Raw genomic sequence first — 23,280 nt, 5'->3', positions numbered from 1 at the left:
ATGTAAGAGATAAATACATATAAGATAGAGATACTGTAGATATATAACAGATGCTCGGAACTTGTGTGGTAGACCGCCACCTCAGCATGATTTACCAGACAGCCCTGGTTCACCTCTCGGCATGGCGCAGTTAGGCATAATGCCGGAGACTGTATTTTGTCTTTATACTTTACTGAATTCTCTACTTAGAGGTACAATTATTGAACAAAATGTTGCCAAAATTACCCAAACGTCCCGGTTGAAGTTTCTCTTAGACACCCAATAGACTTCACTAAGCCTCAAATAATTGTTTGTCCAGCCTCACTCTTGGACCCCTGGCACGTGGCACTTCTGACCCAACTACCATGGTTGGGTATTCTCACCAGTTGGCAGTGCTCTTTAATTCCATGCCCCTCTCACTTTCACACTGAGACTTTTCCGGCTCTTGTCGCCCAGGAACCCTTCACTCTTGAGGTCTTCACCCCATTCTCAAACGAGGGCGAATCTACAAACTTGCTCACAGGTGGGGTTCTCTAGTTCCTCCCCTGAGGAACCCTTCAGGCTCAAGATGTTTAGCAGAGACATATCGCCAATGGCCGAGTCTTTACTATACTCCACACCAAATTCACATCACCTCTACCCGCTTACTGGACTCCAGGTCTGACCTTGGGGCGCAGTAAACTTCCTCTTATCAAACCTCCCAACATCAATGTCACGTCACCTCTACTCGCTCACAGGACTCCAGGTCTGACCTTGGGATGCGGTAAACTTCCTCTTATCAATCCACCCAACATCAATGTCACGTCACCTCTACTCGCTCACTGGACTCCAGGTCTGACCTTGGGATGCGGTAAACTTCCTCTTATCAATCCACCCAACATCAATGTTACGTCACCTCTACTCGCTCACTGGACTCCAGGTCTGACCTTGGGATGCGGTAAACTTCCTCTTATCAAACCACCCAACATCAATGTCACATCACCTCTACTAACTCACAGGACTCCAGGTCTGACCTTGGGGTGCGGTAAACTTCCTCTTATCAAACCACCCAACACCAATGTCACATCACCTCTACTCGCTCACTGGACTCCAGGTCTGACCTTGGGGTGCGGTAAACTTCCTCTTATCAAACCACCCAACACCAATGTCACATCACCTCTACTCGCTCACTGGACTCCAGGTCTGACCTTGGGGTGCGGTAAACTTCCTCTTATCAAACCACCCAACATCAATGTCACATCACCTCTACTAACTCACAGGGCTCCAGGTCTGACCTTGGGGAGCAGTAAACTTCCTCTTATCAAACCACCCAACATCAATGTCACGTCACCTCTATTCGTTCACTGGACTCCAGGTCTGACCTTGGGATGCGGTTAAACTTCCTCTTATCAAACCACCCTACATCAATGTCACGTCACCTCTACTCGCTCACTGGACTCCAGGTCTGACCTTGGGGCGCGGTAAACTTCCTCTTATCAAACCACCCAACACCAATGTCACGTCACCTCTACTCACTCACTGGTCTCCAGGTCTGACCTTGGGGTGCAGTAAACTTCCTCTTATCAAACCTCCCAACATCAATGTCACGTCACCTCTACTCGCTCACTGGTCTCCAGGTCTGACCTTGGGGCGCGGTAAACTTCCTCTTATCAAACCTCCCAACATCAATGTCACGTCACCTCTACTCGCTCACTGGACTCCAGGTCTGACCTTGGGGCGCGGTAAACTTCCTCTTATCAAACCTCCCAACATCAATGTCACGTCACCTCTACTCGCTCACTGGTCTCCAGGTCTGACCTTGGGGCGCAGTAAACTTCCTCTTATCAAACCTCCCAACACCAATGTCACGTCACCTCTACTCGCTCACTGGACTCCAGGTCTGACCTTGGGGTGCGGTAAACTTCCTCTTATCAAACCTCCCAACACCAATGTCACGTCACCTCTACTCACTCACTGGTCTCCAGGTCTGACCTTGGGGCGCAGTAAACTTCCTCTTATCAAACCTCCCATTGCGAAGGTGCCGTTCCGCTCCCAACCAACACCCTCCTAAGCGGCGCTCTCTCCTGTCACTCACAGAACGCTTCACCATTTGAAAGTCGTGGGCCCTAACTGGTTGCCCTCTGCACCTGACCCCGAATGGAGGGAAGCAAGCCTATACATAACCTTCGCCTTGGTTATTTCACAATTTTGCTGGACTGATGTATTATAAATTTAGTATTTTTTCTGATGATAAAGATCAGGAGACCAGCGGCGCTCTACCTGTCTGGTGGCAGCTTACGTTTGTGATTGGGATTACTCACTGATTTTATGCTATACAGAAGGGGAAAAGAGACAGCGTGAGAGACAGATGAGATTTGCAGAACTGTACGTGTAATTTTTTGGAAAGTAGTCTTCATGTCATCTGCCGTGTCCAAGATAAAAACGTGTCTTTCATTCTCTTTCTGCGAGGCCAGTTCATTCAGCTCCGTCTTATCTGTGTCTCCTCCAACACCAAAGGCGTAGACATCTATCAAAAAGCAAATGTGGGAACAGAAAAATAAAGGAGCGAGTGTCAGCATCCAACAATGTGCAATATGGTCAACAGAATACGGGGGCACAAAAGATGTAGAGACCCCCTGAGGAAGCCACATACTGAAAACTCAAAACGTGTATTGGGGACTGTTTCTCTTGCCCGTCTGCATCAATATTCTGGGTATCAGTCCGTTCACTATGTATTCATCATGACACTCATATGTCTGCACTTATATCTATGACCATTGTGTCTGTTATATGTATATTAACTATTTTTATGTGTTCATATCTATTTACTATTGTTATTGTGCTTATACTGCCTGGTTATCCATGTACTGCCTTTCTGTCTTTATGAATATGATGCATAATTTATACTATATGTGTCACTAAATTATTATATTTAAGCACTAGAGCTCCATTTTTTTCTCCTTTTTATAATTTGACTATAATCGGAGTTGCTTTTTGCCATTTAAGTCACATTTTTCCTTTCTGTGTCTAATAGCTATGTTTACTCTATGATCATGCAGCTGGTGGATTTAATATATCATTAACATCACATAGGAGACACTGACTGATGTATATACATGACATTGAAGACACAGACTGCTATATACATCACATAGGAGACACAGACTGCTATATACATCACATAGGAGACACAGACTGCTGTATACATCACATAGGAGACACTGAGACTGCTATATACATCACATAGGAGACACAGACTGCTGTATACATCACATAGGAGACACTGGGACTGTTGTATATATCACATAGGAGACACTGAGACTGCTGAATACAATACACAGGAGACATTAGGACTACTATATATACATCACATAGGAGACACTGGGACTGCAATATATACATCACATAAGAGACACCGAGGCTGCCACAAAGGAGACACTGAGACTGCTGAATACATTACATAAAAGACATTAGGACCGCTATATATACATCACTAAGAGACACCAACACTGCTGTATATGTATCACAGAGGAGACACTGACACTGCTGTGTATACATCACAAAGGAGACACTGAGACTGCTGTGTATACATCACATAAGAGACATTGGGACTACTTTATATAAATCACACAGGAGACCCTTGGGTTGGTGTATATACAGTACAGACCAAAAGTTTGGACACACCTTCTCATTTAAAGATTTTTCTGTATTTTCATGACTATGAAAATTGTATATTCACACTGAAGGCATCAAAACTATGAATTAACACATGTAGAATTATATACTTAACAAAAATGTGTGAAACAACTGAAATTATGTCTTATATTCTAGGTTCTTCAAAGTAGCCACCTTTTGCTTTGATGACTGCTTTGCACACTCTTGGCATTCTCTTGATGAGCTTGAAGAGGTAGTCACCGGGAATGGTTTTCACTTCACAGGTGTGTCAGGTTTAGTAAGTGGGATTTCTTGCCTTATAAATGGGGTTGGGACCATCAGTTGTGTTGTGCAGAAGATAGATAGACAGACAGACAGACAGACAGATAGATAGATAGATTGTAAATGGCCGGTATGTGTTGCATAGGAAGTCTGCGCGGTAAGCCTGCAGTATTGTAGTTCTCTGACCTGTAGTCCCACAAGTTTTTGTATAGTTTATAGAGAGGCTTACTGGGCTAGTTTGAAGAGCTGGGAGGGTCGAACTAGTCACACACACCTCCCACCTGTGGGGGTGGTTACAGCTTCATAATGTGACCAGGGTGTGGGTCACATGGTTGAGAGTGTGGACCTGAATGGTCTGTGCTGTAGGTCCTGGAAAAGCCTATGTGTTGGGAGTGCTATCTCCCTGAATAGCACGTGGTGGATCTTTGGACCTGGTGGTCAGTGTTGGAAGCTCTGGTGAGTGGAGTCTGTCTTGGCGAAGCCAGGAGTGACAAGGGGTCAGCGTGAGGAGAGGAGATCCTGGAAGGTAACCACGGTCAAGGGGATTGTAATATACGGCAGAGAGGTTTATCTGCTGCATGAACAGACTGGTGGTCGTAATATGTTCATGGATGTAATGAAATGGACTTTATGTTATGTGGTTTATGCTGTATAAATAAACCAAATAGACTGTTTTGGGGAGAAAACCGTGCCTGACTACGCTAATCCGCTGACAAGCCCCCAACACAAACAGTAGGTGCAACGCCACAATAGATAGATGATAGATAATAGATAGTTAGATAGATAGATAATAGATATATATATAGATAGATGATAGATAGTTAGATAGATACATAGATAGATAGATAATAGATAGATAGATAGATAGATAGATAGATAGATGATAGATAATAAATAGATGATAGATAAAAGATAGATGATATATATAAATATAGATAGATAATAGATAGATGATAGATACATAATAGATAAAAGATAGATGATAGATAGATAGATAACAGATAGATAGATGATAGATGATAGATAGATAGATAGATAGATAGATAGATAGATAGATAGATAATAGATAGATATGTGATAGATAGATAGATAGATAGATAGATAGATAGATAGATAGATAGATAACAGATAGATAGATGATAGATAGATAATAGATAGATAGATAGATAGATGATAGATGATAGATAATAGATAGATAGATAGATAGATAGATAGATAGATAGATAGATAATAGATAGATAGATAATAGATAGATAGATAGATAGATAGATAATAGATGATAGATAGATATGTGATAGATAGATAGATAATAGATGATAGATAGATATGTGATAGATAGATAGATAGATAGATAATAGATAGATAGATAATAGATAGATAGATAGATAGATAGATAGATAGATAGATAGATAATAGATGATAGATAGATATGTGATAGATAGATAGATAGATAGATAGATAGATAGATAGATAGATAGATAGATAGATAGATAGATAGATATGTGATAGATAGATAGATAGATAGATAGATAGATAATGATAGATAGATAATAGATAACAGATAGATAGATAGATAATAGATGATAGATAGATGATAGATATGTGATAGATAGATAGATAATAGATGATAGATAGATATGTGATAGATAGATAGATAGATAGATAGATAGATAGATATGTGATAGATAGATAGATAGATATGTGATAGATAGATAATGATAGATAGATAATAGATAACAGATAGATAGATAGATAGATAGATAGATAATAGATGATAGATAGATGATAGATATGTGATAGATAGATAGATAGATGATAGATAGATATGTGATAGATAGATAGATAGATGATAGATAGATATGTGATAGATAGATAGATAATAGATGATAGATAGGTAGATAGATAGATAGATATTAGATAGATAGATAGATAGATAGATAGATAGATAATAGATAGATAGATAATAGATAGATAGATAGATGGATAGATATGTGATAGATAGATAGATAGATAGATAGATAGATAGATAGATAGATAATAGATAACAGATAGATAGATAAGAGATAGATAATAATAGATAATAGATAATTTCTTACCTAGATGATCTTCCCTATTGTCTGAAACTCTCAGGAATTCTCGGATCTTCTTGATCATTTCCACAGGTCGGCCTCCCATATTGGCTTTTCCTGGTGACAGTAATGAGCTGTGAGTTTGACTCGGGGATCAGGGAAGTTATTTCGGGTTTATATTGGGGAAACATTTTGAGAAACCAGAGAAGTGAAGACGTCTGTGCCAATTTCTGGGTGTGACGTCTGCCGAGCCCGGTATTGGGGACTGGTGAAGGGTTACACGTTACCTTTATTCTCCGCAGGTGTCAGGCACTAATTGGTAACCAGTGGGGCGGTGTACTCAGAACCACTAAGAACACCCCGTCCACTTCTGAATACCGGCAGGGGTGGTTTCGGACATGGCTGAGCCTAGTTTTCCAGGACAGCGGGGAGGTCTGGTGGGCAGCAATGGAGACGTCCTCCGTTTCGGCTGAGGTTTGTGCGCTGTGTATACAGCAGACACCATTTATGGTTGTTCCGCAGGAATCGCCCCAAACCTGCACTGAACGGCCACATTATGGGAGACATTGGCCGGTCCAGGATGGGACCTCAGTGTTATGGAGATCAGAAGGTCCCCTATTGTGGGAGAAGCAGCTGCAGCTGTGAGACCACCGCTGGGTAAAGAGAAGGGGCAGCGTCTCCTGGGATCTGAGACCCTGATAGTCCGTGTTTTCTAGGGCGGTCGTGGTTTCATGGCGAGTTTGGAGCAGAACTTAAAGGGAAACAAATAGGAAAAATGAATTATGGTTTAAATCAGGATTTTGTGCTAAATGCATTGTGGACAAAGGATTTTTGTTTGGTTTTTTTTCACATCACAATCTGTGTTACAACTAAATTAGAAATCTTACAATTTTCACATTAGCCATTGGGGCTTTTTAGCACCTATCTTCCTATGTTTCAGGAAATATATATGGACATTAGTCGCAACGACCAGACTCACACCCTATCATTGTACTGAAGCATCTAATGAGTGAGTGCAAAGGTGATTGCGAAGGGAGGACAAGGTGAGCTGTGACATCTCCTATTGTGAATGGTGGATCCTGTGTTATCTACTGTATATAGAGGTGTAATCAGTCATTGTACAGGAGGAGGAGGTGAGCTGTGACATCACCTATTGTGAATGGTGGATCCTGTGTTATCTACTGCATATAGAGGGGTTATCAGTCATTGTACAGGAGGAGGAGGTGAGCTGTGATATCACCTATTGTGAATGGTGGATCCTGTTATCCGCTGTATATAGAGGTGTTATCAGTCATTGTACAGGAGGAGGAGGTGAGCTGTGACATCACCTATTGTGAATGATGGATCCTGTGTTATCTACTGTATATAGAGGTGTTATCAGTCATTGTACAGGAGGAAGAGGTGAGCTGTGACATCACCTATTGTGAATGATGGATCCTGTGTTATCTACTGTATATAGAGGTGTTATCAGTCATTGTATAGGAGGAGGAGGTGAGCTGTGACATCACCTATTGTGAATGATGGATCCTGTGTTATCTACTGTATATAGAGGTGTTATCAGTCATTGTACAGGAGGAAGAGGTGAGCTGTGACATCACCTATTGTGAATGATGGATCCTGTGTTATCTACTGTATATAGAGGTGTTATCAGTCATTGTACAGGAGGAACAGGTGAGCTGTGACATCACCTATTGTGAATGATGGATCCTGTGTTATCTACTGTATATAGAGGTGTTATCAGTCATTGTACAGGAGGAGGAGGTGAGCTGTGACATCACCTATTGTGAATGGTGGATCCTGTGTTATCTACTGTATATAGAGGTGTTATCAGTCATTGTACAGGAGGAGGAGGTGAGCTGTGACATCACCTATTGTGAATGATGGATCCTGTGTTATCTACTGTATATAGAGGTGTTATCAGTCATTGTACAGGAGGAGGAGGTGAGCTGTGACATCACCTATTGTGAATGGTGGATCCTGTGTTATCTACTGTATATAGAGGTGTTATCAGTCATTGTACAGGAGGAGGAGGTGAGCTGTGACATCTCCTATTGTGAATGGTGGATCCTGTGATGTATACTGTATATAGAGGTGTTATCAGTCATTGTAGAGGAGGAGGAGGTGAGCTGTGACATCTCCTATTGTGAATGGTGGATCCTGTGATGTCTACTGTATATAGAGGTGTTATCAGTCATTGTAGAGGAGGAGGAGGTGAGCTGTGACATCTCGTATTGTGAATGGTGGATCCTGTGATATCTACTGTATATAGAGGTGTTATCAGTCATTGTACAGGAGGAGGAGGTGAGCTGTGACATCACCTATTGTGAATGGTGGATCCTGAGTAATCTACTGTATATAGAGGTGTTATCAGTCATTGTAGAGGAGGAGGAGGTGAGCTGTGACATCTCCTATTGTGAATGGTGGATCCTGTGTTATCTACTGTATATAGAGGTGTTATCAGTCATTGTACAGGAGGAGGAGGTGAGCTGTGACATCTCCTATTGTGAATGGTGGATCCTGTGATATCTACTGTATATAGAGGTGTTATCAGTCATTGTACAGGAGGAGGAGGTGAGCTGTGACATCACCTATTGTGAATGGTGGATCCTGAGTAATCTACTGTATATAGAGGTGTTATCAGTCATTGTAGAGGAGGAGGAGGTGAGCTGTGACATCTCCTATTGTGAATGGTGGATCCTGTGTTATCTATTGTACATAGAGGTGTTATCAGTCATTGTACAGGAGGAGGAGGTGAGCTGTGACATCTCCTATTGTGAATGGTGGATCCTGTGATGTCTACTGTATATAGAGGTGTTATCAGTCATTGTAGAGGAGGAGGAGGTGAGCTGTGAGATCTCCTATTGTGAATGGTGGATCCTGTGATGTCTACTGTATATAGAGGTGTTATCAGTCATTGTAGAGGAGGAGGAGGTGAGCTGTGACATCTCCTATTGTGAATGGTGGATCCTGTAATATCTACTGTATATAGAGGTGTTATCAGTCATTGTACAGGAGGAGGAGGTGAGCTGTGACATCACCTATTGTGAATGGTGGATCCTGAGTAATCTACTGTATATAGAGGTGTTATCAGTCATTGTAGAGGAGGAGGAGGTGAGCTGTGACATCTCCTATTGTGAATGGTGGATCCTGTGTTATCTACTGTATATAGAGGTGTTATCAGTCATTGTACAGGAGGAGGAGGTGAGCTGTGACATCACCTATTGTGAATGGTGGATCCTGTGTTATCTACTGTATATAGAGGTGTTATCAGTCATTGTACAGGAGGAGGAGGTGAGCTGTGATATCATCTATTGTGAATGGTGGATCCTGTGTTATCTACTGTATATAGAGGTGTTATCAGTCATTATACAGGAGGAGGAGGTGAGCTGTGATATCATCTATTGTGAATGGTGGATCCTGTGATATCTACTGTATATAGAGGTGTTATCAGTCATTGTACAGGAGGAGGAGGAGGTGAGCTGTGACATCACCTATTGTGAATGGTGGATCCTGTGTTATCTACTGTATATACAGGTGTTATCAGTCATTGTACAGGAGGAGGAGGAGGTGAGCTGTGATATCTCCTATTGTGAATGGTGGATCCTGTGTTATCTACTGTATATAGAGGTCTTATCAGTCATTGTACAGGAGGAGGAGGTGAGCTGTGACATCTCCTATTGTGAATGGTGGATCCTGTGTTATCTACTGTATATAGAGATGTTATCAGTCATTGTACAGGAGGAGGAGGAAGTGAGCTGTGGCATCACCTATTGTGAATGGTGGATCCTGAGTTATCTACTGTACATAGAGGTGTTATTATCAGTCATTGTACAGGAGAAGGAGGTGAGCTGTGACATCTCCTATTGTGAATGGTGGATCCTGTGTTATCTACTGTATATAGAGGTGTTATCAGTCATTGTACAGGAGAAGGAGGTGATCTGTGACATCACCTATTGTGAATGGTGGATCCTGTGTTATCTACTGTATATACAGGTGTTATCAGTCATTGTACAGGAGGAGGAGGAGATGAGCTGTGACATCACCTATTGTGAATGGTGGATCCTGAGTTATCTACTGTACATACAGGTGTTATCAGTCATTGTACAGGAGGAGGAGGTGAGCTGTGACATCACCTATTGTGAATGGTGGATCCTGTGTTATCTACTGTATATAGAAGTGTTATCAGTCATTGTACAGGAGGAAGAGGTGAGCTGTGACATCACCTGTCATGAATGGTGGATCTTGTGTAATCTACTGTATATAGAGGTGTTATCAGTCATTGTACAGGAGGAGGAGGAGGTGAGCTGTGACATCACCTATTGTTAATGGTGGATCCTGTGTTATTTACTGTATATAGAGGTGTAATCAGTCATTGTACAGGAGGAGGAGGTGAGCTGTGACATCACCTATTGTGTATGGTGGATCCTGTGTTATCTACTGTATATAGAGGTGTTATCAGTCATTGTACAGGAGGAGGAAGTGAGCTGTGACATCATCTATTGTGAATGGTGGATCCTGTTATCTGCTGTATATAGAGGTGTTATTAGTTATTGTACAGGAGGAGGAGGAGGTGAGCTGTGACATCACCTATTGTGAATGGTGGATCCTGTTATCTACTGTATACAGAGGTGTTATCAGTCATTGTACAGGAGGAGGTGGTGAGCTGTGACATCACCTATTGTGAATGGTGGATCCTGTGTGATCTACTGTATATATAGAGGTGTTATTATCAGTCATTGTAATTTTGCCTCTGATGATAAGGAGCAAGCTGAAAACTCATCTTGAAAGGACAAGAAGTAGGTACAGTGGGGCAAAAAAGTATTTAGTCAGTCAGCAATAGTGCAAGTTCCACCACTTAAAAAGATGAGAGGCGTCTGTAATTTATATCATAGGTAGACCTCAACTATGGGAGACAAACTGAGAAAAAAAAATCCAGAAAATCACATTGTCTGTTTTTTTAACATTTTATTTGCATATTATGGTGGAAAATAAGTATTTGGTCAGAAACAAAATTTCATCTCAATACTTTGTAATATATCCTTTGTTGGCAATGACAGAGGTCAAACGTTTTCTGTAAGTCTTCACAAGGTTGCCACACACTGTTGTTGGTATGTTGGCCCATTCCTCCATGCAGATCTCCTCTAGAGCAGTGATGTTTTTGGCTTTTCGCTTGGCAACACGGACTTTCAACTCCCTCCAAAGGTTTTCTATAGGGTTGAGATCTGGAGACTGGCTAGGCCACTCCAGGACCTTGAAATGCTTCTTACGAAGCCACTCCTTCGTTGCCCTGGCGGTGTGCTTTGGATCATTGTCATGTTGAAAGACCCAGCCACGTTTCATCTTCAATGCCCTTGCTGATGGAAGGAGGTTTGCACTCAAAATCTCATGATACATGGCCCCATTCATTCTTTCATGTACCCGGATCAGTCGTCCTGGCCCCTTTGCAGAGAAACAGCCCCAAAGCATGATGTTTCCACCACCATGCTTTACAGTAGGTATGGTGTTTGATGGATGCAACTCAGTATTCTTTTCCCTCCAAACACGACAAGTTGTGTTTCTCCCAAACAGTTCCAGTTTGGTTTCATCAGACCATAGGACATTCTCCCAAAACTCCTCTGGATCATCCAAATGCTCTCTAGCAAACTTCAGACGGGCCCGGACATGTACTGGCTTAAGCAGTGGGACACATCTGGCACTGCAGGATCTGAGTCCATGGTGGCGTAGTGTGTTACTTATGGTAGGCCTTGTTACATTGGTCCCAGCTCTCTGCAGTTCATTCACTAGGTCCCCCCGCGTGGTTCTGGGATTTTTGCTCACCGTTCTTGTGATCATTCTGACCCCATGGGGTGGGATTTTGCGTGGAGCCCCAGATCGAGGGAGATTATCAGTGGTCTTGTATGTCTTCCATTTTCTAATTATTGCTCCCACTGTTGATTTCTTCACTCCAAGCTGGTTGGCTATTGCAGATTCAGTCTTCCCAGCCTGGTGCAGGGCTACAATTTTGTTTCTGGTGTCCTTTGACAGCTCTTTGGTCTTCACCATAGTGGAGTTTGGAGTCAGACTGTTTGAGGGTGTGCACAGGTGTCTTTTTATACTGATAACAAGTTTAAACAGGTGCCATTACTACAGGTAATGAGTGGAGGAAAGAGGAGACTCTTAAAGAAGAAGTTACAGGTCTGTGAGAGCCAGAAATCTTGATTGTTTGTTTCTGACCAAATACTTATTTTCCACCATAATATGCAAATAAATTGTTAAAAAAACAGACAATGTGATTTTCTGGATTTTTTTTTCTCAGTTTGTCTCCCATAGTTGAGGTCTACCTATGATGTAAATTACAGACGCCTCTCATCTTTTTAAGTGGTGGAACTTGCACTATTGCTGACTGACTAAATACTTTTTTGCCCCACTGTATATGAAATAGCCCCAGTGGCCATTATGGAACATTGCAAGATTGCTAGTTTTCTTTTTGTTTTTTAAATATATATTGTGATATGTAAAGTGCTGCGGAATATGTTGGCGCTATATAAATAAAAATTATTATTATTATATGAAAAAAATAAAAACATTGGTAAAAAATAAATACATGGAGCACAAAAATCTGATTTAAACAAGGCGTCATTTTCCGATGATAACGTCCCTGTAATTGTCGCTGTTCTGCAGTGTTGTGTGGAAGGCTGATGTCTCTCACCGTCGGTCAGCAGTACGATGACGTGATGGATGGAGTCCCACTGCACCTTGTCCTTATATACCTGCTCCTGGAACGCCATCATCCCGTACACCTGCCTCAGCGCAGCGTACGTATTCGTCCCTGACTTGTCCTTGTGATCTGATCAAGGGGAAGGAAAAGGAATGAGTGAGTTTAGGACTTTCCCTGGTGACTGTTCTTCGCTCTCCAGTCTTAAGGTGCGCAGCAGTAATATGCGCCACATTCATGAAGTGGGATATGGCGCCTCTTTTAGTTGCCCGAGCACCAGGGTAGGAAATGTTACTTTGGTTGGGGATGTATGTACATCTCTGTCGTAATGTACACCACTTTGGTGACGTAAATTAAGATGGATTCGTTGAGCGCTGTCGGAGACGCCCCGCCCGACTGAGCTTTGACCGTTTTTCAAATAGTTGGCGAAACTGGCCAAGTCAGGTGTAAAAACACAAAGTGAAAAATATTGGCGTAAAAATGCGACGACATTTCAAGCAGTTTTTACACCTGAATTTGCTTGAGGAATCGCATGTCTCCGTGCTCCCCGCAGTACTCCCCATGGCGCTCCCCATGGTGCTCCCCTCGGCACTTCCCACGATGCTCCCCTCGGCACTCCCCATGGTGCTCCCCTCGGCACTTCCCACGATGCTCCCTCGGCACTCCCCATGGTGCTCCCCTCGGCACTCCCCACGGTGCTCACCACGGCACTCCCCACGGCACTTCCCACGTGCTCCCCTCGGCACTCCCCACAGTGCTCCCCATGGTGCTCCCCGCAGCACTCCCCATGGCACTCCCCACCGTGCTCCCCTCGGCACTCCCCACAGTGCTCCCCATGGTGCTCCCTGCGGCACTCCCCACGGTACTCCCCTCGGCACTCCCCAAGGTGCTCCCCTCGGCACTCCCCACAGTGCTCCCCTCGGCACTCCCCACAGTGCTCCCCATGGTGCTCCCCGCAGCACTCCCCATGGCACTCCCCGCGGCACTTCCCACCGTGCTCCCCTCGGCACTCCCCACAGTGCTCCCCATGGTGCTCCCCGCGGCACTTCCCACGGTACTCCCCTCGGCACTCCCCAAGGTGCTCCCCTCGGCACTCCCCACAGTGCTCCCCGCAGCACTCCCCACGGCACTTCCCACGGTACTCCCCTCGGCACTCCCCAAGGTGCTCCCCTTGGCACTCCCCACAGTGCTCCCCATGGTGCTCCCCGCAGCACTCCCCACGGCACTTCCCACGGTACTCCCCTCAGCACTCCCCACGGCACTCCCCTCGGCACTCCCCACGGCACTCACCGCTGTATCTCAGCTCATTTTCGATAAGATCCAACACATCGTTAGCATCTTCATCATTAGAAATCCTGACAATGACTTTGGGCTCTGTGGCGAAAGATATCACTGCAAACTGAATCTTCATATCAAACCTCCCGAGCTAAAAGGACGAGAACAACAGGACAGCGGTGTCAGCAGCGCTATAAGAGATCTGTCATCATTGTGTCCTGCAGGGTTGCAGAGCGGCACCATGCACTGAAAGGGTTTGTCCATGACACGGCTTCTGTCCACCTGATCATACAAGTAGTTGGTGTCCACACTACTACGTCACACAGCTGTCACTCTGCATTTTAATCTCATTACTGACTCATCTCTTCTGCAAAGCTGAGTCAGCTCTGCTATACATGCCACCTAACCGACTCAGCTCTGCTACATGGCTGGGTTCTGTTCCATCCTTATAATAAATATCCTGACCAACCCTTGTCACATTACAGGGCTGTTACATTGCTATGGGAAGTCTCCTAACCAAGTCAGCTCTGCTACATCACTGGGCTCTGCTCCATCCTTATAGTAAGTATCCTGACCCACTCTTGTTACATCACTGGGCTCCGTTACATTGTCACAGCGGGTCTCCTAACTGACTTAACTCTGCTACATCGCTAAGCTCTGCCCCATTGTTATAGTAATTATCCCGACCCACTCGTGTTACATCACTGGGCTCTGCTACCGTGTCACATAGAGTCTCCTGACTCAATGCTGCTACATCGCTGGCTCTGCTTCATCATTGTAGTAAGTATCCTGACCATCCCTTGTCACATCACTGGGCTCTGTTACATTTCTACAGTCAGTCTCCTAACCATGTCAGCTCTGCTACATCACTGGGCTCTGCTCCATCGTTATAGTAACCCACTATCCTGACCCACTCTTGTCACATCACTGGGCTCTGTTACATTGCTTCTGTGAGTCTCCTAACCTACTCAGCTCTGCTACATCACTGGGCTCTGCTCCATTGTTACAGTAAGTATCCTGACCCACTCTTGTCACATCACTGGGCTCTGTTACATTGCTTGTGTGAGTCTCCTAAACTACTCAGCTACATCACTGGGCTCTGCTCCATCGTTACAGTAAGTATCCTTACCCACTCTTGTCACATCACTGGGCTCTGTTACATTTCTACAGTGGGTCTCGTAACTGACTCAACTCTGCTACATCGCTAAGCTCTGCCCCATTGTTATAGTAATTATCCTGATCCACTCTTGTTACATCACTGGGCTCTGTTACATTTCTACAGTGAGTCTCCTAACCATGTCAGCTCTGCTACATCACTGGGCTCTGTTACATTTCTACAGTGAGTCTCCTAACCATGTCAGCTCTGCTACATCACTGGGCTCTGTTACATTTCTACAGTGAGTCTCCTAACCATGTCAGCTCTGCTACATCACTGGGCTCTGTTACATTTCTACAGTGAGTCTCCTAACCATGTCAGCTCTGCTACATCACTGGGCTCTGCTCCATCATTATAGTAAGCTTCCTGACCCGCTCTTATTACATCACTGGGCTCTGTTACATTTCTACAGTGAGTCTCCTAACCATGTCAGCTCTGCTACATCACTGGGCTCTGCTCCATCATTATAGTAAGCATCCTGACCCGCTCTTATTACATCACTGGGCTCTGTTACATTTCTACAGTGAGTCTCCTAACCATGTCAGCTCTGCTACATCACTGGGCTCTGCTCCATCATTATAGTAAGCTTCCTGACCCGCTCTTATTACATCACTACATTGAGTGTTCTGTTCTATTCAGCTCTGCCACATCATCAAGTCTTCTCTGCGGTGCCATTTACCCGACTCTGCTCCATCAGTCTCCATACGTTAAATCTCTGTCTTCCTTGTGGCTATATGGCCTATAGGTGAAGGCTACATGACGACATGGAATTATCGGAAAAGGCAAAACCAGTTGTGCATCGTGCCTGTGACTTGCTTTCATGTGACCGTTTTAAAAGTCTGATTTTGCTGTGAATAAAACAAGTTGCACATAAGTGGCACGGGACTCGCGACAGAAAATCCAACACATCTGGAAACATTTGGGACTTTGCCATACAAAATCATTACATCCAATGTACATCGTGTAGCTTTAGCCTCAGGGCCTACGATGCTCCGACCAGTTCACCGACGTCTCTCAGCGCTGCCAGATCGGGGGTCTCAAGAATCTACGGCACCAGGAGAGACTATACATGTGCACTGCGTAGTGACCGTTCTCAGGTACAGCCCAATCCCTTCAATAAGAGCTGATCTGCAGCACCAGACAACGGCTACTACGCGGCGTATGGAGCTGTGCCGTCCCTCCTCTGTACACTGCGCACAGCCGGCTGCTATGGGAGCAGATCGGCAAAGCTTCTTGTTTCGGACTCCCATCAATACGGTATTAATGACTTTTCTTAAAGCTAGGCCATCAGTCCCTAAGTCCTGGACAATCCCTTTAATGAGACTGATGAGAAAACTGTCTTCTGAATGACTTGTCGTTCGTGGATGGTCCGTGAAGGTTGTCATCTGGGACCACAATGCCATAGGCTCGAAGAACAATTTGGACAGAACGACTAGTCACTTTCTGCTGTGGCCTTCATTGATGGGTTGCAGATCGGTTATTTGGTTTTATCAACTTTTCAACTATCTCATATTCTAATAGAACCTTAAAACGACCCGTTCTGTGAATCAGTGGGACCCCCAGCAATTGGCAAGGTATCACATATCCCAAGGATGACTAGTTGAGTTATTTTTTTTTAATTCCCAGCAGCTCATCTCAAACCTAAACCACAGTTCCTCCTATGGTATTATATCAGCACTCTTATTTGGGTACTATATGGCGGTACTGTTACTTTATAGTTAATAATAATCATTTGCACAGCATGGGATAAGGGTTTGAGTGGTAGACTGGTAATATTACTCTTTAACTTCAAAAGAAGCGTTAGGAGGATCTAACCTCAGGGACACCGACCTGCTCATATACGCCATGTTTCCTAGGTATAATTAGGCCAGATCTTCATATCAGTGAGTATATCAGATAGAGCGGCTCAGATATGGCGCCATTACAAACCTTTCCGACAAGAATTTCAACACACTCTTTGAAGGTGTCAAAGTTTTTTTCACCAACACTACTGGAGGCGTCCAGGAGAACGTACACATTGAGAATCCCGTCCTTCTTTATCTTCATCGTTCTCCCCACTTTGTCTGAAAGCAAATGGATGTACAACGGAAGATGGTTTAAGGTTTCAAGAGAATTATTAAAATACTTGATTTTTTAATGGACAAACAAAGTTGATATTTTCCGCTTATACATTGGGGAATGACCACCAATATTGGCTGCCATTACAGTTCTCATTGGAGAGGTCACCCAACTTTTCGAAGACTGAGGCCCCATTTTGCCATTGGCGTTTTTTTTTTTTTTTACAGTCACTTTCCTTTTTTTTTGGTTTGTGCTATTAGTTGCTGTTCATCACAAAAAGGGTTCTCCCTTCCTGTCTTGAACTTTTGGCACCAAAAGTCGCATGTTGGAGCCAAAAGTCGCAAGAATTGTACAAAAAGTTTGACATATTCAAAAATACATCAGGGGGCGACTAGAGTGAAGGTGTGCCAAATTTTGCAACTTTTAGGCTGTGTGCACACGTTCAGGATTTTTATGCAGAAAATTCCTGAGAAAAACCTGAAATTTTCTGCAAGAAATCTGCATGCGTTTTTGGCGCGGTTTTGCCGCGTTTTTGGTGCATTTTTTATGCGTTTTTTCCGGACATTTCCCAATGCATTTTATAGTGGGAAATCCGCAAAACAAAAAAAAAACGCAAAATTAATGAACATGCTACGTTTTTTACGCATCATGTGCACAAAACATGCAGAATTCATTCAAAATGATGGGATGCATAATGTATGCTTTTTTTTGCAGTTTTATAGCGTTTTTATCGCGAAAAAAGCGCGAAAAATCAGCAACGTGTGCACAAAGTCGTAATTGATGAGTCAGGCTAAAACATCTGGAATTGCTAGCCTCTGCTCAGAAAGCGCAAAACAAAAAAACATGAGTACGGCACATATAAAATAGATAAAAAATAAAAAAAGTTGCAAATAGAATAATTAATTGGTGCAAACAAAAAAATGTGAAAATCACACAAAACTAGACGAAAAAAAAACCTCAAGGTCAAACGAGATGATGAATTGGGGACTGAATTTTTCAGATTAAGAGATTATTTAAGATATGTCAGGGGGCAAAAGCAGAAATGTAGCTATAGGATGGCAAATGGGGAATTTGCCCCTAGTACTTGGTGTTGGGAGGGAAGCCAACAAGCCTCGTTGCCTGGACCTTGATAGATATCGGGAGAAGGTAAGACAATGTACCTCTTGACTCAGGAGAAGAAAAGCCTAGCTACAGCTCTGGCAACAGTTAAGAGCACTGCCATGGCCACCATAGTTCTGGTGTCCCACAAGCGAGCCTTGGCTTGTAGGTTACCATGTGGAGCTTCATTCTCATACTTGGCCACTTCACGTAAACCACATGTCCACTATAAGGTTCCTAAAGACTTTGCCACCTTCCCAGAACAGCTTACCTTTTACTTCAGAAGTTTGCAGAATTCCAGAGAGTGACCCTGCGAAGAACTCTCCGGCCTCATCCGGGAGGTCAAATGTATAAGGAACTGGGAAAAAAAAGAGAATAACATAATGGGTTTAGATAACCAGCGCCATATTCTTCGGACCTCAGCGTCACTTCTTGGGCTCTGTACTCACATTGACAGGTGACCTCGGTCCCGCTCCATCGCCTATTCTCTAGACACGTTCTTGTAGATGATCCAATTAGTGTGAGGCCAGAGACACATTTGTAGGAGACACTTTCATCAATATCATATCGAATACCCGTTTTCATTGCACCCGGTGGTAATCCTGGGTCAGGACAGTGGCCGGCTGTAGGGTAGAACACCAGGTAATGCAAATACCATTAATAGTCAGCAATCCCACAATGACTCCTGGTCTCATACTATTAGGTCCATCTAAGAGCAGCTCGACCATTTTCTTCACCAAATTAATCTGCTCATTTGGTTACCGTTATAAAATAGTGATCAGAAACCAAATTAGTGATCCATTACCATCATAAATACAATCCATGCATGCTTCGCTCCCATAACCTCTGACTGACGTGGATGATGTCTTCTATTTCATCCATACAGCCTCTGAAATCCTTCAACCGAGATGATAATCGGAGGACTGGCTCATGTACAGAGGATTAGTTCATTCTACCAGTCTTCTGATCAGTGGAGTGGATGCAAAATTTCAGAGCTTAAGGGGATAGCGATGGGGACGTCATTGATGTCAATGAGAGAAGGTTGGGCAGTGTTAGTATTTACAAAGGGGGCACTGAATATGGTCTGACGACACCCAGGCCAATGATATCTCATTACTATACCAAATGGGACAATTTCAAACTATGATTCACAATGTTTGTGGGCCAGCAGGGGTGATATAGAGGCTTGTAAAAAGATTCATGTGGTTTTGTCAGTTTACAGAGGGAAAACCTGCAGACAAATTCTCTTTAAGTATCAATATAGTGTTCTTCCCATTATCACTTCAGTTAACAAGTTTATGCTAGGTTTTCATCAATTTTTCACTTGTAGTTTAAGGGAGTGTTTTTGCTCGTATCTTCCATCCATAGATTTTTTTTTTATATCTATCCATTTTTCACTTGCTTTACACATGCACTTGCTGTAGCGCATACTAACCTATGGTCACCACATACTTACCTCCATTATCACAAATTGCTGTCTCTCCACTCCATTTTCCATTTTTCTTACATATTCTCACCATAGATCCCCTGGGGATGTAACCATCATTACACATGAAGGTAATATTAGAGTCTACAAAAAATGGCCCTCTTGGATTAAATTCTCCATTCTCAAACATTTCAGGGTCAGGACATCTAATTTCTGAAAAGATACAAGAAAATTAAAAGTCAAAAAAATATTTTAAATAAAAGGATAGTATAATAAACTAATTGATTTTACTAGCTTGGCCCCTACATGTAAGTGGCATTCATGGGCTTAGGTAGGTACCCATAGCGGTCCCTGTGACTTGATCATAACTGTCTACTGCAATTCTATATTTTACCTGAAATTGACAATATCGTCTTAATGACAAGATAGTGATTGGAAATCATATATTTATATGAATCTATGTCTGCCTCCAATAAGAGTTTAGCATTATTCTTCCTGGTAATTGCTTATGAAAATCTATTAAATATACCGTATATGCCTTGTTCCTTTTTTTTAAAAATTTTTTGACTGAACAATCAAGAGCATGACCTCTATTGCCAAAGGACTATGACAACGTTTATACTCTTTAGTACATACTTTTACATAATATTTCCTTTATCTTCCTCCCATAGCTGTTTTTTATGTCTGTCCATTTGCCATTTGTTTGGCATGTACGGCTGCTTTGTGGCCAGGGGTATTGTCCTAAGGGGCACTGGAATTTGGCAGTGCTTCCCACATTCAGTCCATCAGTAAGGGAAACAGTAGAAGTCCGGTTGCCAAGATCTTGAGGGCAATGGACCCTTGCTTCACAGGCTGCAAAAAAATAATTTAAATATGAGGTTGGTAGACAACAACAGGATGCTGTTAGTCAAAATTACTACCTTGATAGATTAAATCATTGCCCTGTCAATAACTTTCCCAAAGCACCTAAAGAAGTTGGACGTTGGACTGCAGGCTTCCATATCCTTTAGACGAAAGTGATTAGAACCTGTCGACATCTGAGGGATGGCTGACCATGCAAAGTCTAAGGGCCCCCCATGGTTTCTATGACCATTTGCAGTGTCATACTGGGGTGACAAGGCCCCATCAGTAGCATTCACTGTGGGTCTCACGGTTCAGCTACATAGTTAATCAAAAATATTGGGCCAACTACTGCTAATGTAGAGAGGTAAAATGTTTACTCCCGCACAAGGACCCACCAGGGGATTCACCCAAGTCTGACTATGTGTATGGCCAACTTTAGTTGTAGTTGAAGACCACCTGTTTGAGAAGAGCATCAGAATGTAAATAGGACACGTGGAAGAGCCAAGTTAACCTCCTGGTCTCCATCCATTGGACCAGACGTCACCAAAGAGCTTTAGTGGGAGCTGAAGAACCTCTGTTCAAGAAAAGCATCAGACTGCAAAGAGGATGAGTGGAAGAACCAAGTCAACCTCCTGGTCTCCACCCATTGTATCGGACATCACCAAAGAGCTTTAGTGGGAGCTGAAGAACCTCTGTTCAAGAAAAGCATCAGACTGCAAAGAGGATGAGTGAAAGAGCCAAGTTTGTCTCCTGGTCTCCACCCATTGTATCGGACGTCACCAAAGAGCTTTAGTGGGAGCTGAAGAACCTTTGTTCGAGAAAAGCATCAGACTGCAAAAAGAATGAGTGGAAGAGCCAAGTCAACCTCCTGGTCTCCACCCATTGTACCAGAGGTCACCAAAGCGTGAATATTTCTTACAGCACCTGCAAGTTGGTCAGATATTCTCCTGACCAGACACCGTGCAGACCAGATAGAGAGCAAATAGCTTGACTGAAATGTCCATCTCCGAAAGACTCACACTCAGCAGACTAATGGCATACCGGCATCTGGATTGTGCTTAAACCCAAAGTACAATCCTACAAAGGCTATAGGTTGTATCTGACTACAGTTATTGTTGCTTATTTGCAAACTTCATAACTAAGAAGTCAGTCAAAAAAAAAAGTTCTGCTCAAAGTGTGTGCAGTGCCTAGATCGCCGGCCCCATGTGGAAATCGCAAGTAAAATGTTTGAGGACTCCACATACCTGCTGAAAATAATAATCCCAGGAGGAGGACCACCTGGAGGAGGCCACCTGATGAAATATGCCCCATTTCAGTCCTCTGTATCCCGAGCTCTGCTGCCCTGGGTGCAGAGTTATGAGAAGAGCACAGTCCAGACTACACCTCCAGGGAGGAGGGAACCTCCGGGAAATGATGAAAGAAAAATGCAGAGTTCAACTGTAACGGGACAAAGAAGAAGGAAGATTAAAAATGATTTGACTCAATGGGGAATTATTTCTAGCCTAAAGTTTGCAGGAAACATGTTGAGTAGCAGTGATCTTCTGCCTGGAAGCTGAGATATGAGGCACTACAGGGTCAAGGAGTCAAAAGTAGATAATCTGTAAGCCATCTTGTTAGTCTGGCCATCATTTCAACACATATTGAAGGCAGCGCAAACAGTAATAAGGTAGTTGCTCGTGTCTTAGGCTCTCGGACCTGGAAAGTGTCTCCTTACCATTATTCTATAAGGGTTGGTGCACAAGCCCACTCACTAGAACCTAACATGACTGACACAAGCACTCTACATTTCGGAAAAATATACTTTCAGATCCTACATAAAGTCCCTTATGAAGCATGATGGAAATCATGTTTCCCTGTGGGATCAGTAGGTGATATCGGCCCTTTTCCTGTAATTAGGGCTGGCTTTAGGGGCAGGCAAACTAGGCATTTGCTTAGGGCCCCCCACTACTCACCAGACCAAAGCCAGTTGGGCGCCGCTAATAGCAGCAGACCATTCGGTCGCTATGGGGCCCGTGAGTCAGGGGAGCCCAGTGCCAAGGCCTCCACTCCTCATCGCACATTCAACTGCATCGGCATCAAAGACGCATCAGGTGATGCTCTCTCTCCCATCATCCCCCCCTCTGCCTCTGACGCAGCAGGTACCATGATGTCACTTCATCGTGCACCACTCTGTGCCAGGCAGTGAATCTGCTGAGATGAGTAGACATGCTGCAGAGACTGGAGCAGCGGGGAACGAGAAGAGGTGAGTATTGTATTTTTTTTTTTAAATCCGTAGGTACATGGTGGCCATAATACTGGATGACTATGGGGATGCATTATTCCCTATGGGGCTGCATTATACCTCTGTGGGGCTGCATTATTCTCTATCAGTCTCTGTTATACTCTGTGGTCAATCATCCATGCCTTTATATACTCTGTGGGGCGACATTATACCTCTGTGGGGCTGCATTATACTTTATGGGGCGGTATTATACCTCTGTGGGGTTGCATTATACTCTATGGGGCTGCGTTATACTCTATGGGGTGGATGCATTATACTCTGTTGGGGCTTTGTTATACTCTTTTGGGCTGCAATATACTCTAATGGGTCTGCATTATACTCTATGGGGCTACATTATACTCTATGGGGTTTGCATTATACCTCTGCACGGTCTGAATTATACCTCTGTGGGACTGCATTATACCTCTATGTGGATATATTATACTCCGATAGGGATGCATTATATTCCTATGGGGCTGCATTATACCTCTGTGTGTGTTGGACTGC

The 23,280-nt window shown here is 43.5% G+C and overlaps 1 protein-coding gene across 2 annotated transcripts in view; it reads right to left on the bottom strand.

The window, feature by feature from the left end:
* LOC138661584 (complement C2-like) overlaps positions 1–23,280 on the bottom strand; it is a 43,748-nt gene that overhangs the window by 5,562 nt on the left and 14,906 nt on the right. Inside the window, exons 2-11 of one of the 2 annotated variants that reach the window (XM_069746397.1) lie at positions 21,758–21,950; positions 20,307–20,522; positions 19,701–19,883; positions 18,694–18,867; positions 18,516–18,602; positions 17,018–17,151; positions 13,948–14,083; positions 12,652–12,789; positions 5,991–6,080; positions 2,348–2,485 (exon numbers count right to left, since the gene is read on the bottom strand). In XM_069746397.1, coding sequence (XP_069602498.1) covers positions 2,348–2,485; positions 5,991–6,080; positions 12,652–12,789; positions 13,948–14,083; positions 17,018–17,151; positions 18,516–18,602; positions 18,694–18,867; positions 19,701–19,883; positions 20,307–20,522; positions 21,758–21,824 — 1,363 coding nt within the window. In that variant the 5' untranslated portion in view covers positions 21,825–21,950. Of the gene's footprint in view, positions 1–2,347; positions 2,486–5,990; positions 6,081–12,651; positions 12,790–13,947; positions 14,084–17,017; positions 17,152–18,515; positions 18,603–18,693; positions 18,868–19,700; positions 19,884–20,306; positions 20,523–21,757; positions 21,951–23,280 lie in introns of those variants that run through there. The other variant, XM_069746398.1, reaches the window with a different exon arrangement.

The sequence above is a fragment of the Ranitomeya imitator genome, chromosome 2 (assembly GCF_032444005.1).
Source record: "Ranitomeya imitator isolate aRanImi1 chromosome 2, aRanImi1.pri, whole genome shotgun sequence".
NCBI classification, from domain to species: Eukaryota; Metazoa; Chordata; class Amphibia; order Anura; family Dendrobatidae; genus Ranitomeya; species Ranitomeya imitator.
Note: the sequence above shows the minus strand (reverse complement) of the source record. Positions and strands in the feature narration are given on the sequence as shown.